The sequence below is a fragment of the Onychostoma macrolepis genome, chromosome 19 (genome assembly GCF_012432095.1).
Source record: "Onychostoma macrolepis isolate SWU-2019 chromosome 19, ASM1243209v1, whole genome shotgun sequence".
Taxonomy (NCBI): domain Eukaryota; kingdom Metazoa; phylum Chordata; class Actinopteri; order Cypriniformes; family Cyprinidae; genus Onychostoma; species Onychostoma macrolepis.
Window position 1 is genome coordinate 31,315,421 of NC_081173.1, and position 15,720 is coordinate 31,331,140.

General features: G+C 34.9%; 1 protein-coding gene across 3 annotated transcripts; it reads left to right on the forward strand.

Annotated features, from left to right (window-relative positions):
• The first annotated feature begins 14 nt into the window (after nt 1–14).
• Nucleotides 15–8,959, forward strand: LOC131525118 (apolipoprotein L domain-containing protein 1-like). Of its 3 annotated transcripts, XM_058752493.1 has the most exons (4): nt 34–122; nt 490–518; nt 2,566–2,658; nt 4,499–8,959. In XM_058752493.1, exons 3-4 carry the CDS (start codon nt 2,597–2,599, stop codon nt 5,628–5,630), a joined length of 1,194 nt encoding a protein of 397 aa, XP_058608476.1. In that variant the 5' UTR covers nt 34–122; nt 490–518; nt 2,566–2,596; the 3' UTR covers nt 5,631–8,959. The 3 variants fall into 3 exon arrangements, with proteins under 3 accessions (XP_058608478.1, XP_058608476.1, XP_058608477.1); XM_058752495.1 differs by lacking the exon at nt 2,566–2,658 and having other exon boundaries at nt 15–122; XM_058752494.1 differs by lacking the exons at nt 34–122; nt 490–518 and having other exon boundaries at nt 2,144–2,658.
• Nucleotides 8,960–15,720: the final 6,761 nt, after the last annotated feature.

Sequence of the window (15,720 nt, forward strand, 5' to 3'; positions counted from 1 at the left end):
ATTGCAGTGCAGAGACACTAAACCACGTGTTTCCACTTCCTTTCTTAACGCTGTGCAAATCAACAACCTATAGTATCTCAAACTGTTTGAACCGATTGCCTTAAGTTTTAAAACCAATAAATGTGAGTACTGTAAACTCCTATACATTGAGTCACTTATATTTTTTAAGTGTTGTTTAGTCAATTAAAAGTTTACTTCACTCAGTCCGTTTGAATTCAGGTAATATAAGAGCTTATGTGTTAAATACTTTCAGTTTTGTTTTACTTTGTCACCGTTTGCTAGACTTTCAGTAATTTATGAAGTGTTGATGCCTGACCAAAAGATTCAATCAGAACTTTTACCATGTATGTTTTCATGTTTTAAAATATAAATCCAGTCTGTGTGTTTTTGTTATTATAGTAGGCTACAGTTGCATTTCTGTTTGTGGAAAACTAAACCTGCTATTGATGCTTTCTCCTTTTTCATAATCATGTCAACTGGAAAACAAAGTGAATTCAGTGGATACGCTTAAACCTAAGGTAAGCCAGTTTATTTTCTGTTTGGAAAAAAAGCACATTATTTAACCTCTTAACTGTCACCGTCCACCCTGTGGGACGCCTACCTTTACTTCACTATTTTACAATTAAATCCTAATCTAATCATGACAAACTATATATCGTTGGAAAGGTCTAAGACTCCTAAATAGGTATTTTACCACTTTTTCTGTTAAAAAATTATGTAGGAAAAGTAATAGATTAATTTATGACCAGAGGTGTCAAATCCAGGGTCAGAAAGTAAAAGTCCTGCCATGTGTTTATTCCACCCATGAACTCAGCAGCTGATTTCATCAGAGGAGGAACCAACTCATTCCTTTCAAGTCACAAGCAAGTTTCGAGTCAAATCCCAAGACCTCAACGAGTTGAGGTAATTAAGAGATAATTGAGAGACTAATTAAATGATGATTGTGCATTAGTGATGAACACCTGCTGTTATTGAGAATTACAGAGGATCAGATGTTGATGTTTTATTGGTTAAAATGATGCCACCATCATGTAGATCAGTGTTTGCTTTAGTTGGGCTCTTGACCCTTTTAGTAACTGAGAATGGATTGCTTTTAAGCAATTGCAATATTGCTTCACAACAAACATTCGCACATTGCTGAATTAAAAGCTTGAGGAAGCAGATGAGCTTACACTTTTGGCTTTTATGTCACTTGAATGAACATCATGAAGGTGTCTCTCTTTGGTTTATTTACTGACGTTCAGCTGTTACAGAGCTGCAGGAATTTACTATTAAACAAATGCCATCGTAATATTAAATATTGGAAAAAATTAAGAATTATATTGCTCAGGCTTTTAGACATGAACACTTATCATACGATCCTCAACAGTGGTGACAATAATTATTCATACTGTGGTGTTACCCAGCATGCATTGCAGCATGAAGCATTTTGTTGATTGTCACCATTGTTGAGATTCATACGCTGGTTCTTGATGTCTGTGTGTGTCTGAGTAGGACTGGAGTTTAAATGTTTAAATGCATTAGATTTAAAATTCTTTCTCTATAACTACTACAGCAGCAAATTCATTGCATACTGTGGTTTCACAGAGTTGTTTATTCAAAAGCAGAACATAAATTTAAAAAATGAAAAATGTTGTATGTGTATATATATATATATATACACAGTATATTGGATGCAAACAGGTAAGCACCTGATGATTACCTCATCATATGAAAACAACTAACAGTTGCTCACTGCACAGCACTGATCTCTCCGCTTTACAACAGCACATGCATTGCTACAGAGAGATCTAACACAGGAGTCAAGGGTCAAGAGCCCAACTAAAGCAAACACTGATCTACATGATGGTGGTATCATTTTAACCAATAAAACATCAACATCTGATCCTCTGTGATTCACAGTAACAGCAGGTGTTCATCACTAATGCACAATCATCATTTAATTAGTCTCTCAATTATCTCTTAATTACCTCAACTCGTTGAGGTCTTGGGATTTGACTCGAAACTTGCTTGTGACTTGAAAGGAATGAGTTGGTTCCTCCTCTGGTGAAATCAGCTGCTGAGTTCATGGGTGGAATAAACACATGGTAGGACTTTTACTTTCTGACCCTGGATTTGACACCTCTGTTTATGACAAGAGTGCACCTGAAAAAAATCTACATCATGACATGAATTCTGACCTTTGTCACAGAAAGTCTTCTTAGTTGCCTTTTTCTCTATCACGAATTAGAAATCATAAGAAATTATTTATCAGTAGAAAACTTAAAATTTCAAAATTCATCCTTTGAAACCCATTTTAAAATCAGACATTGCATTACCATGTAAATGGTACATTAAAATCATGTTACAAAATATTTTCATTCATGAATTATAAAAAATTAAGTTTGGATAGTGCACTATAATGTCTCTGTTCAAAACTGTGGGTGACAGTTAAGGGGTTAAGATAAGTGGCTATGCATGCAATATTTCCTATATAATTTTTCTTAATCACATAGTAAATACTTCTAAGAGCAATATTCATACTACTTGCTCATGAATTAGTTAATTAATTTTCACTTTGATCAGAGACTAGCAGAAATATATCTGTCTGTCAGTGATGGATCACTTCAAATCAGGGTTTGACACTTGTGGAAATCAACTAGAGGAGACATATAAACTGTAAGCATTTCTTGCTCTAAGCTTCAACTTTATAAATATGTATTATGTAATTTATGTTTGTATTACTTTTAGTTGTTAAAATGTGGTCACACAGTGTACTTTACCAGAACATGTTCTCTCTGTGGTAATCACGGTGTTATGGTTGGGACATGCGCGTACATGCAGAGGCGGACAATCCAGGGGTCAGAAAGTAAAAGTCCTGCCATATTTGTGTTCCACCCATGAACTCAGCAGCTGATTTCACCAGAGGAGGAACCAACTCATTCCTTTCAAGTCACAAGCAAGTCTCAAGTCAAATCCCAAGTCCTCAAAGAGTTAAAAGTTAATGAGATAATTAAGTGTCTCATTAAATGATGATTGTGCATTAGTGCTGAACACCTGCTGTTATTGAGAATTACAGAGGATCAGATATTAATGTTTTATTGGTTAAAATGTTACCACCATCACAGAGATCAGTGTTTGCTTTAGTTGGGCTCTTGGCCTTTGACTCCTGTGTTAGATTTTTTGCAGCAATACATGTATTGCTGTAAAGTAAAGAGATCAGGGTTGCAAAACGAGCAACCATGTTTTACAGCTGTACTGGCTGGTTTTTTTATTTTGTTTTTATGTTGTATGTTTAGGTTTTGAGAAGTCAACCCTGTGAAACTACAGCATGCAAGAAACCTGTTGTTCTAATAGTTACGATGAATTCATTTGAAATCTACTGTATTTAACGCATATAAACACTTGAACTCTTCTGGTATTTAGACGCACGCAGACATAATGAACCAGTATATGAATCTCAACAATGGTGACAAGCAACAAAATTCTTCATGCTGCAATGTATGCTGGGTAAGACCATAGTAAAAACTCCCATCATGCACTGCAGTATGAATTAATATTGTCACCACCATTGAGAGGTGTTCATGTCTAAAAGCCTGAGCTGATGCAGTTCTTCCTCCTAATATGTAATCGCTACAGTAGCATTTGTTTAATAGGACTTTTTTTCCCCTGAATTTCAGTAATAGCTGAATATCACTCAATAAACCAAAGCAAGACACCTTCATGATGCTCATTCAAATGTTTTAAAAGCGGAAAACTTAAACTAATCTGCTACATCAAGTTCTTGATTCAGCAATGCTCAAATGTTTGCTGTGAAACAATATTGCACTTGCTTAAAAGCAAATTACTTTGGTTTACTAAAAGGGCCAAGAACCCAACTAAAGCAAACACTGATCTCTGTGATGGTGGCATCATTTTAACCAATAAAACATCAACATCCGATCCGCTGTAATTCTCAATAACAGCAGGTGTTCATCACTAATGCACAATCATCATTTAATTAGACACTTAATTATCTCATTAACTTTAACTCTTTGAGGACTTGGGATTTGACTCGAGACTTGCTTGTGACTTGAAAGGAATGACTTGGTTCCTCCTCTGGTGAAATCAGCTGCTGAGTTCATGGGTGGAACACAAATATGGCAGGACTTTTACTTTCTGACCCCTGGATTGTCCGCCTCTGCGTACATGTATAAAAAAAAAAGGCTTTCCAGCAGATGTTAGACAATGACAGATTCACTGCATGTGATATTATAAACATGACTCCCCCAAACTATACTCATGCTTAAACTGTGTCAAATACATGAGAACAGAGAAATCGCAGTTTATTAATGATAATCCACTAATGATTATAAGCATGTTTGATTTGTATTTCTGGAAAATAACATTCAAAACATTTGTTGCCACATGGGAATCCAAGTAAAATTAATTGCCTGTGAGGGCATGCATGTCCCCAGTTGACTGATAACACTGGCTATTTATAAAATGCACAAATTTGAAATACTCTCTAATATTCCAGGAAGCTTCACATTTTTGATGTCTTCAAAACAAAGATAAACAAATTGAACTTAGATTTTGACAGAAAGCATCAGTCACTCACTGGTCAAATAGAGAAACTCACTACCATCACTGATGAACTGGAATCCATGCACAAGAACACTACAGTGGGCAGTTTGACAGGAGCAACAATGGGAGCAGCTGGAGGAATCGCATCTATAGTGGGTCTGGCTTTGGCCCCGGTCACATTAGGTGTTTCTTTAGGTCTTACTGCTGTTGGTGGTGTTCTTGGAGTAGCTGGAGGAGCAACAGGTGCAATATGCAACTACAGGAACAACACCGAGCAGAAACGCCTACGAGAGACTATTGAGGAGATCACCAGTGATTTCCAGAACACAATAAATGCAATGCTTGAGATTCTGAGAACAATAATTAACAGCACAGAGGACATTCAACAGCTGGTGCAGCAGGATATGAATCATATACCAGCAAGGATGATGGAGGGAGGAGTAGATAGAGTGAGAGGTGTTTCAGCCATTTTAGAACTTCCTAAAGCTGAAATGCCCCAAAAGAGTGAAGCGGCTAAACAGTTTGACGAAGCTGTTTATTGGACTAAAGCGGCTCGCACAGCCTTCCAGTCCTGTCCAGGTGCTGTCAAAAAAATTAGTTCATCTTCAGAGACTGTCAAAAACATTAATTTGACATCAAAGGTTGCCAAAACCATGCGTTTGTCTTCAGAGAAGGTCAGAATTGTCAGTGTGTCTGCAAAAACTGCAAAAGCTGTCCGTTCAGCAGCAGCGGTCAGTGGTGTAATCTCAGCTCTGTTTGTTGTTGTTGATGTTTACTGCATTGTTCAAAATTCAATGGAGATCCATGAAATGAATCAATCAGTAGGCAAAAGAACTGCTAAAAATATCAAATCAGATGATTTGAAATTCATTCATCAGATGAGAGAAACAGCGGCTAATTTTCAAAAGACTCTAAATGAAATTAAAGACGCTAGAGACACTGCTATCATAGAGTTTAATAGAGAGCTGAAAAACGGCACTTCTTTCCTGGTTAGACAAAAGCACAGAGGCAACTATAATGCTCTATTGAGAATTGTTCTGATCAGCATTATTCTTGTTTTCTTAATCTGTAGGTTTTTGGATTAACTCTTCACAAATAAACCACTTGATCTGGGTTGTATTTTGTTGCTGTTTTTTGTTATACATGTTACCATAGTGTAATGTAATTCAACCTTCACTGTGAAGAGAACTGTCATGAATTTTTCTCTACTTCTGGATCCAGTGTACTGTATAATTAACAAAAACTAGTACAAAGAAAACAAGGTGTGAAAAAAATATTTATATTCAAACATGTACAAATTGTGTTCAGATGGTGCTGTTTGCTGACAGTATCACTGTAAAAAATTGCTGTAAAAAAACGGCCATATTCTGACAGTAACATCCTGTTTTTTCATTACAACAGTAAAATTCCGTAAAAAAATAATGAATTCTGGGCAATATTTGTTGTTTTCGAGAAAGTATCTTTCTGCAGTCCTGTGAAGTAACAGCCCCAGAGTCGACACTCAGAGACTGTGTTTCAAATCACACCCTACACCCTCATTCACTATTCCCTACATGAATTTACTAATATAGCCCACCTGACAGAGAGAATGAACACTAATGAGTGAATTCAGCCAATGATGAACAGCTGCTGTGAACAAGCAGAATCACTGGAGAAAAGAGAAAAATGAAACTACAACTGACTTCAGCCACAGCCTTAGATGAAATCAACTGAAATAAAACAGCAGAAGATGATTAAACAACTCCACAAACAGCATTACAGTTTGACTTTATTTCTGCCACATATCTATAAAATTACTTGAGAATTAATAGACATTTAGATACTTTATTGAAAATGTTTTGTGTGACCTCACCATTATGGCGATCAGCGTTTGCTTTAATGGGCTCTTGTCTTGACCCTTGACTTTTTAATTTTAGATTTTTTTTTTTGGCTGTTATAATTGTGTTAGTAAAAAGCATATGTTATAACAACAAAAACCAAAAAAAAAAAAAATTGTAAGTAAGTGTTTTTGGATTGTAATCATCCTAAAGCAGCCTGCTTCTCTGACCTTCTTCCATCTTTAATGAAGTGGTGTGGCTTTTTTTAATTAGTTTCATGTTCTGATATGTGCTATGATACTACAAAGCAATCTATTATGAGAAATTGTAAAACATCTTGTGCACAAAACCTTCAGTACTACGACATAATTGAGACACATACAGACATCAAGAATCAGCATATTAATCTCAACAATGGTGAGTCAAAATCTTCATGCTGCAATGCATGCTGGGTACCAGCACAGTACAAAACTCACCCATGACTCCCAGCATGCATTGCGACATGAATAAATTATGCCACTGAATTGTCCTCTTATTTTCTCTAATTCTTTCTATTTGCTTTTATAATTGCTTTTGTTTTTGTGTTGAGTTATAGTAGCGGGTTTTGTGATGTTCAGAGTTCATCTGTTTATTTATTTTGGTTGATAGTCACCACTGTTGAGATTCATACACTGATTCTTGAGGTGTGTGTTTCATAGCACTTTGGAGCTTTTTTTTTTTAAAATCGTCAGTAATGTTTTTAACAATTTCACATAAACGAGCAAAATCATCATGTAAATTATTTCATCACTTTGGTAACAGAAGAGACGCTGGAGAAAAAAAAAATCAGTGAATATAATGTTTAATGATGGTTATGTCGTTAGCATAATATAATCAACAATATTACAGATTTTGTTTTGGTTTTTTTTGCCATAACACATGTGTTTTAAAACACATGTTTACAGCAATCAAAGAAAAGTTAATGTTAAAAAGTCAAGGTTCAAGAGCCCAACTAAAGCTAACACTGATCTCCATCATGGTAGTTAAAAAACAACTTGCATTTCTGTGAACTTCTGACAGAAATAGCATCAGTCTGGTTAGTAATGTGTGAAGTAATGCTGTTTTAGGAGTTGTTTAATCAGATCTTGAGAAATTTAATGTCTTCTTTATTTCAGTTGATTTCATCTAAGCTGTGGCTGAAGTCAGTTGTAGTTATTGTGTTTCTCTTTCATTCAGTGATTCTGCTTTTTAACAGCAGCTGTGCATCACTAATGCTCAATCATCACTTAATTAATCACAGAATTATCTCATTAACTTCAGCACTGATTCAGTGTTACTCTAACACTCTGTAGTGTGCACACATTACAAGTGTTCATTTAAAACTGAGGATTTTGTCGTGGACTTTAAAGGGTTAAAGATGTAAGAAGAGAAAAACACAGCATGGAATGTAATTTAACAGCAATAAACTGTAATTAATTTACGGCAACAAACTGTAGAAAAACAGTAACTTACTGGCAACCGTGCTGCCAGTAGATTACCGTTAATTCAAAGAAAAACAGCAATTTACTGTAAAACGTAACAGTCAGATTAACCAAACTAAAAAAGTTATTTTTACTGAAATATTAGTGAAGGTCCACAGAAAACAGTAATGCAAAGTCATGAACTGATCAGGAGAGTAAATATTAATCTGAACTGTATTAATGTGTTTTTGTACAAGAGAGATCTGTTAATTTAATGTAGTTTTGTGGGTCACCGTTGTGCTGGAGAGTAGAGCCTGTGCTTCAGTCAATGATGAGCCACAAACACTGATGTTCTGCTGCTTTTTATTTTTTATTTTAAACTGTGCAGTTGCTTAAGCAGCGATGATCTTTTTGTTAAGTGCTCCAGCACATGTGCTGTAGCTGATGATGAACTGAAACAATTTGAGTTAAAGACATGTTTTTAGTTATTTAAAGTGTTTGCAGTTTTATAGTAAGAAATATATTTTCTCAGTGGACTCAAATGATATAAGTTCACGTTAATAATGCCATTTGAATACCACTATTTTAAAATTGAACTGTTTGAACCAATTGGAGCAGAGTTCATTTCCATGGTAGAATAACAGTAACAGGCTGTAAAAATTAAAAGCTGTAAATTAATGGTAGAGGGCTGTAAAATAACAGTACATTACTGGCAACTCTGCTGCCAGTACATTACTGTTATTTAACGGCACAATTTTTTACAGTGTAGAGTCCAAGACAGTAAATAGCCTTGAAATGGACTTTAAATAAGACCCTGTTTAAACCTGCTATTAAGATGTGTTTTGGTTGATCGCTTATTGTGATTATTTTCTTTCCTTTTAAAATTTGTCGGCATTAAAAGGCATTGTGTCTATTTATCTTGTTAATCATTCTAATTCTTTTAGCCTCATGGGAAGCTCTAGGGAGAGGGTGCAACGTTTTCTTGTAAATATGTTCACCCCTGTTTTTGGTTAGCAAGAGAGTAGAGGGAAGCTTATGTTGTTTATTTCTTTTACCTGTTTAGGTTATTTAGTTCTCCTTCTGGCAGTTAGTAACCTTTTTGTTTGTTGTTTTAGCTAAGAACCTCTCCTAAAGATTAATTGCTTCCATTATTCTTATGTTGTGTTATTAAAACAAATAAATATTTGTATTTTCCACAACAAGTAATTGTCTTATTTCTGGGGTCTGAAGGGATGTTTTCTATTCTATTCCTCCATGTATTCTATTTGTTTCTCTTTTTGGTTAATTTTCACCTGTTACGCCCTCTCCCAACCCTAGACTGGGAGAACACTAGCAACCGTTTGACAGCATGAACACTGTCAAATGATACTGTGGCCATTCATTTGATCACTTCTTGCATTATGGCAGTAAATAATTTCATGAGTAACAACTTTTTAAAGTTAAACAAACATAAAACTATCCCATTAGTTAAAACTATCCTATAAGGGGAAGCCATGGCCTAATGGATAGAGAGTCGGACTTGTAACCCTAAGGTTCAAGTCTCAGGTCTCAGGTCCAGGTGTCAGGTTGTAGGTGGGGGGAGTGAATAACCAGTGCTCTCTCCTCCTTCAATACCACAACTGAGGTGCCCTTGAGCGAGGCACCGAACCCCCAACTGCTCCCCGGGCGCCGAAGAATAAATGGCTGCCCACTGCTCCGGGTGTGTGTTCACGGTGTGTGTGCGTTCACTGCTGTGTGTGTGCACGTTGGATAGGTTAAATGCAGAGCACAAATTCCCAGTATGGGTCACCATACTTGGCCGTATGTCACTTTCACTTTCACTTTCACTTTCACTTTAAATATCCTATTAGTCGATTAGTTGGTCCTAAGACTAAAAGAGCAATGTGGTTTAACAATTTGGCCAAATTGACTGGACGTCAATTTGTGGGAACGTCATATTAACTCGTGGCAATGTGATATTATGTCGTGGCCACGAGATCATTTTGTCGAGGTAACGACATCCTTATGTCGTGGTCTCGAGATGCTATGTTGAGGGTACAACATCCATTTCTCGTGGCTATGACTTCTTATGTTGAGGGAACAACATATTTTTCTCGTGGCCACGAGTTTAATGCGTAAACAAACCTACGTGACCATAGCAACCCAGGATTATCAGAGATGGATAAAACTTTTTTTTAACATTAAACGTTTCATTTAATATTTGTATATTTTTATCACTTTTATTGTTGTTTTTTACCTCCACCATCAATTCATAATTATTATTTCACAGTCTGTGAAAGTAATAATAATAATAATTATTATTATTATTATTATTATTAGGTTATATGAACTTGTTAGGGCTATATTTTTATATTTATTTAATATAAATATAATATTTTATTATTTCCTCTTTCAAATGGTGTATCGCTTTACCTAATTAACGTTCTGTATAATTATGCTGTTTGCTACCATATATATTGCAAATACTGTAAACGCCTGACAATTATGCCAATACTTTATGATTGCAGGCTATTTATGCCAGTGCATGATGATAAATGTGTTGTGTTTTCATTTACAAATGAAAGTACGTGAATGATTCATTCCTCAATGAAACACAAGGCAGTAGGCTATAATATTAATAATTATTAATTTGCAGAAAAAAAATATATATGTTAAATTCAACCTTTAAACTGTATGTCCAATTGGCTATAAATTCCAGTCAGCATAATCAAAGCTTTATTGGCATGTCAAGTATTTACAGTAGGCTTATTTACAAAACTAGTCAGAACGTTATGTAAAGAGATCGAAATGAAGGGGGAAAAAAACTAATATAAAAATATAATAATAGGCTAATAATAATAATAATGATGATGATGATGATGATGATGATAATAATACACAAATATTACGGAAAAAAATATTACATTAAAAAAGTTAATGGACAGTTAATGGAAAAATGTTTTCTTGTAGGTCTATTTGATTTTATGTACACTGTAAAAAATGATTGTGATTTTAACAGTAAAAAACTGCAAAATACCACAGTAATAACCTGTTAAATGATTAAGAGTAAGTTTCCTTACTATATACAGTGAATAACTGTAATAGATCTAACCTTTGTTTTCGAGAAAGTAGCCTCAGAGTCGACACTCATAGACTGTGTCTGAAACCACTCTCTACACCCTCATCACTAGTCCTACATTACTGCACTATATAGTCCACTAGACAGAGTGATTGAGAACATATGAGTGAATTCAGACACTGATGAACACCTGCTGTTAACAAACACAATCACTGAAGGAAAGAACAAGAAACAAAACTACGACTGACATACAGCCACAGCCTTAAATGAAATCAACTGAAATAAAACAGCAGAGGATGATTAAACAACTCCACAAACAGCATTACCAGCTCCACTTATTACTAACCAGTTTGACTTCATTTCTGTCATATATCTACAAATTAACAGAGGTTTATATTTTATTTCAAATGTTTTGTTTTATCTCACCATTTTGGCGATCAGTGGTTGCTTTTGTTATGCTCTTGACCCTTGACTCTTTAAGGTTAGTTTTTCTTTGGCTGTTATAATTGTGTTTGTAAAGCACATTAATTATGACAAGAAAAGCCAAGAGAGTTTGTAGTTTTGGTTCAAACTTAAAAGTGGTGGTCATCTTCTAATTACCTGAATCACTGATCTCAGCTAGTGTCGAACAATATGGGTGATTTGTGACTTTATGTTGTTTATGGTAGTAATATTACTTGACAAGTTAAGCTGACACACCATTTTGAAAGAATTTAAAACCTTTTATGCACAAAACCTTCAGAGTTACAGCACCATCTAGAAACACAGACATCAGGAATCAGCACATGAACCTCAACAATGGTGACTATTAATAATAAAAAAAACAATTCATGCTGCAAAGCATGCTGGGTCCCAGTACAAAACTCCCAGCATGCACTGCAGCATGAATAAATTATGCAGCAGAATGTTCTTAATATTTTCTTTATTTGCTTTTATTTTGGTGTTGTTTTTGTTGTTACTTTTCAGTAGACTGTTTTGTGATGTTCAGAGTTGAACCGTTTTTAAATTTTTAATATAGTTTTGATTGTCACCAATTTTGAGATTCATACGCTGATTGCTGATGTCTGTGTGTGTTTAATTTCTGCCGTAGTTCAATATATTTATTTGTGCATATTCTGGTTAGAACTGTTTCACAACATTTGATTACTGTATAAATTAATGGTGCAATTAACATATCACGTTTAACAAGAGACTTAACACAAGACAATCAGTGAATTAAACTACACCATGATGGTTTTGACATCACAAACATCAATCTCCGATGACGACAGATTAACTTGGTGTTTTTGCTTTAAAAACTGTGCTTAACAAACACAGCTAATTAAAAGCAACCAAACAAAAACCAACATTAAAGAGTCATGATTCAAGATCCCAACTAAAGCACCCACTGATCGCCAATATGGTGACTTCAAATGAAAGTACAACAACTAAAATCTCAATAAGAGCTTTTGTGCACATATGACATACATAAAGTAAAAGTGGTTAGTAATAAGATGCTGTTTGTGGAGTTGTTTAATCACCCTCTTCTGAAATACTGAGAGATTTCATGTGTTTTATTTCAGTTGATTTCATCTTGGCTTTAGCTGTAAGTTTTGTTTCTCTGCTCTTGTTTCTCATTCCTTCAATGATTCTACTTGTTAACAGCAGGTGTTCATCAATAAAGCTCAATCCTAATTTAATTAGTCACTTAATTCTCTCATTAATTCATCACTGCTTCAGTGTTACTTCAACACTCTGTAGTGTGGACACATAGAAGTGCTCTTTAAAACTGAGGATTTTGCTGTGGGATTAAAGGGGTTAAATTTGTGAGATGACAAAACATTCTGTGGAACGTAATTTTAACAGAAATATACCGTAAATTTAATTTACGGAACAAACTGTAAAAAACAGTAGATTACTGGCAACCACAGCTGCCGGTATTTCACCGTAAAATCAAGAAAATAAAACAGCAAAATACTGTAAAGCCTAACAGTCAACTTCCTGTTGTGTTTTGTGGGTCACCATTGTGCTGGAGAGTAGAGCCTGTGCTTAAGTCAAGGACGGACAGAGAGACACTGATGTTATGCTGCATGTTGCTTTGTTGAAAGGCAGTTACTGATGTAATGAGAATGTTCTTGCTAGTTTTAATCACGCATGTGTGTGTGCTGCTGTTATTTGCAAGAGTTTTGAGTTGAATTGATGACTTTGCATAAATCAGTACAATTTTCTTCTTGGGCTTAAACAAAATAGTTCTCAGTACTCTTATGCTCACATTACATAAACATTATAAATATTAGTTTATAAACAAATGGCAGTTGGATAATTTAAGCGTAGTCGGTTTCTGCTAATAAAATGACTTAACTGAAAGGTTTGTGTATTAACATTGTATCAGTTAATGAGATACGGTTTTTCACTGTAAATTTAAACAGTTCTGTAAATCCTAAAATGTTGCTACCGTCTTTTTCACGGTAAAATTCTGGCAACCACAGCTGCCGGTATTTTTCCGTAAATTGAACAGATTTTTTTTTACAGTGTACTTTATGTAACATTTAGCCTACACTGTAAAAAATTGCTGTAAAAAAACGGCCATATTCTGACAGTAACATCCTGTTTTTTCATTACAACAGTAAAATTCCGTAAAAAAATAATGAATTCTGGGTAATATTTGTTGTTTTCGAGAAAGTAGTCTTCTGCAGTCCTGTGAAGTAACAGCTCCCAGAGTCGACACTCAGAGGCTGTGTTTCAAATCACACCCTACACCCTCATTCACTATTCCCTACATGAGTTTACTAATATAGCCCACCTGACAGAGAGAATGAACACTAATGAGTGAATTCAGCCAATGATGAACAGCTGCTGTGAACAAGCAGAATCACTGGAGAAAAGAGAGAAATTAAACTGCAACTGACTTCAGCCACAGCCTTAGATGAAATCAACTGAAATAAAACAGCAGAGGATGATTAAACAACTCCACAAAAAGCATTACAATTTGACTTTATTTCTGCCACATATCTATAAAATTACTTGAGAATTAATAGACATTTAGATGCTTTATTGAAAATGTTTTGTGTGACCTCACCATTATGGCGATCAGTGTTTGCTTTAGTTGGGCTCTTGACCCTTGACTTTTTAATGTTAGATTTTTTTTTGGTTGTTGTAATTGTGTTAGTAAAAAGCATGTATTATAACAACAAAACCAAAAAAAAAAAAGTGAATGTTTTGATTGTAATCATCATGAAGCGGCCTGCTTCTCTGACCTTATTCCGTCTTTAATGAAGTGTGGCTTTTTTTAAACTAGTTTCGTGTTGTGATATGTGCTATGATACGACAAAGCAATCGATTATGAAAAATTGTAAAACATCTTCTGCACAAAACCTTCAGTACTGCGACATAATTGAGACACATACAGACAACAAGAATCAGCATATGAATCTAGACAATGGTCAGTCAAAATCTTCATGCTGCAATGCATGCTGGGTACCAGCACAGTACAAAACTCACCCATGACTCCCAGCATGCACTGCAACATGAGTAAATTATGCCGCTGAATTGTCCTCTTATTTTCTCTAATTCTTTCTATTTGCTTTTATTATTGCTTTTGTTTTTGTGTTGAGTTTTTGTAGCATGTTTTGTGATGTTCAGAGTTCATCTGTTTATTTATTTTGGTTGATTGTCACCACTGTTGAGATTCATACGCTGATTCTTGAGGTGTGTGTTTCATGACACTTTGGAGCCTTTTTTTTTTTTTTTTTTAAGTTGTCAGTAATGTTTTTAAGAATCTTGCATAAACTAGAGCAAAATAATGAGCAGACTGTTGTTACATCATCAATTTGGTAACAGAAGACACTGGAGAAAAAAAATCTGTGAATATAACGTTTAAACCTCTGTGTTATGTCATTAACAAAACACAATTAACAATATTACAGATTTTGTTTTGGTTCTTTTTGCCATAAAACATGTGTTTTAAAACACATGTTTACAACAACCAAAAAAAAAGTTAATGTTAAAAAGTCAAGGTTCAAGAGCCCAACTAAAGCTAACACTGATCTCCATCATGGTAGTTAAAAAAACAACTTCTTACAGAAATAGCATCAGTCTGGGCTGCGTTTCCCAAAAGCATCATAAGCTTAAGTACATCGTAGACCCATTGAAACCAATGGAGCTACGATCATCTTAAGCTTACGATGCTTTGGGGAAACCCAGCCCTGGTTAGTAATGTGTGAAGTAATGCTGATTTAGGAGTTGTTCAATCAGATATTGAGAGATTTAATGTTTTCTTTATTTTAGTTGATTTCATCTAAGCTGTGTCTGAAGTCAGTTTTAGTTCTTGTGTTTCTCTTTCTTTAGTGATTCTGCTTGATAACAGCAGCTGTTCATCACTAATGTTCAATCATCACTTAATTAATCTCAGAATTATCTCATTAACTTCACTGATTCAGTGTTACTCTAACACTCTGTAGTGTGCACACATTACAAGTGTTCATTTAAAACTGAGGATTTTGTCGTGGACTTTAAAGGGTTAAACGTGTAAGAAGAGAAAAAAACAGCACGAAATGTAATTTAACAGCAATAAACTGTAATTAATTTACGGCAACAAACTGTAGAAAAACAGTTACTTACTGGCAACCGTGCTGCCAGTACCGTCAATTCAAAGAAAAACAGCAATTTACTGTAAAACGTAACAGTCAGATTAACCAAACTAAAAAAGTTATTTTTACTGAAATATTAGTGAAGGTCCACAGAAAACAGTAATGCAAAGTCATGAACTGATCAGGAGAGTAAATATTAATCTGAACTGTATTAATGTGTTTTTGTACAAGAGAGATCTGTTAGTTTAATGTAGTTTTGTGGGTCACCGTTGTGCTGGAGAGTAGAGCCTATG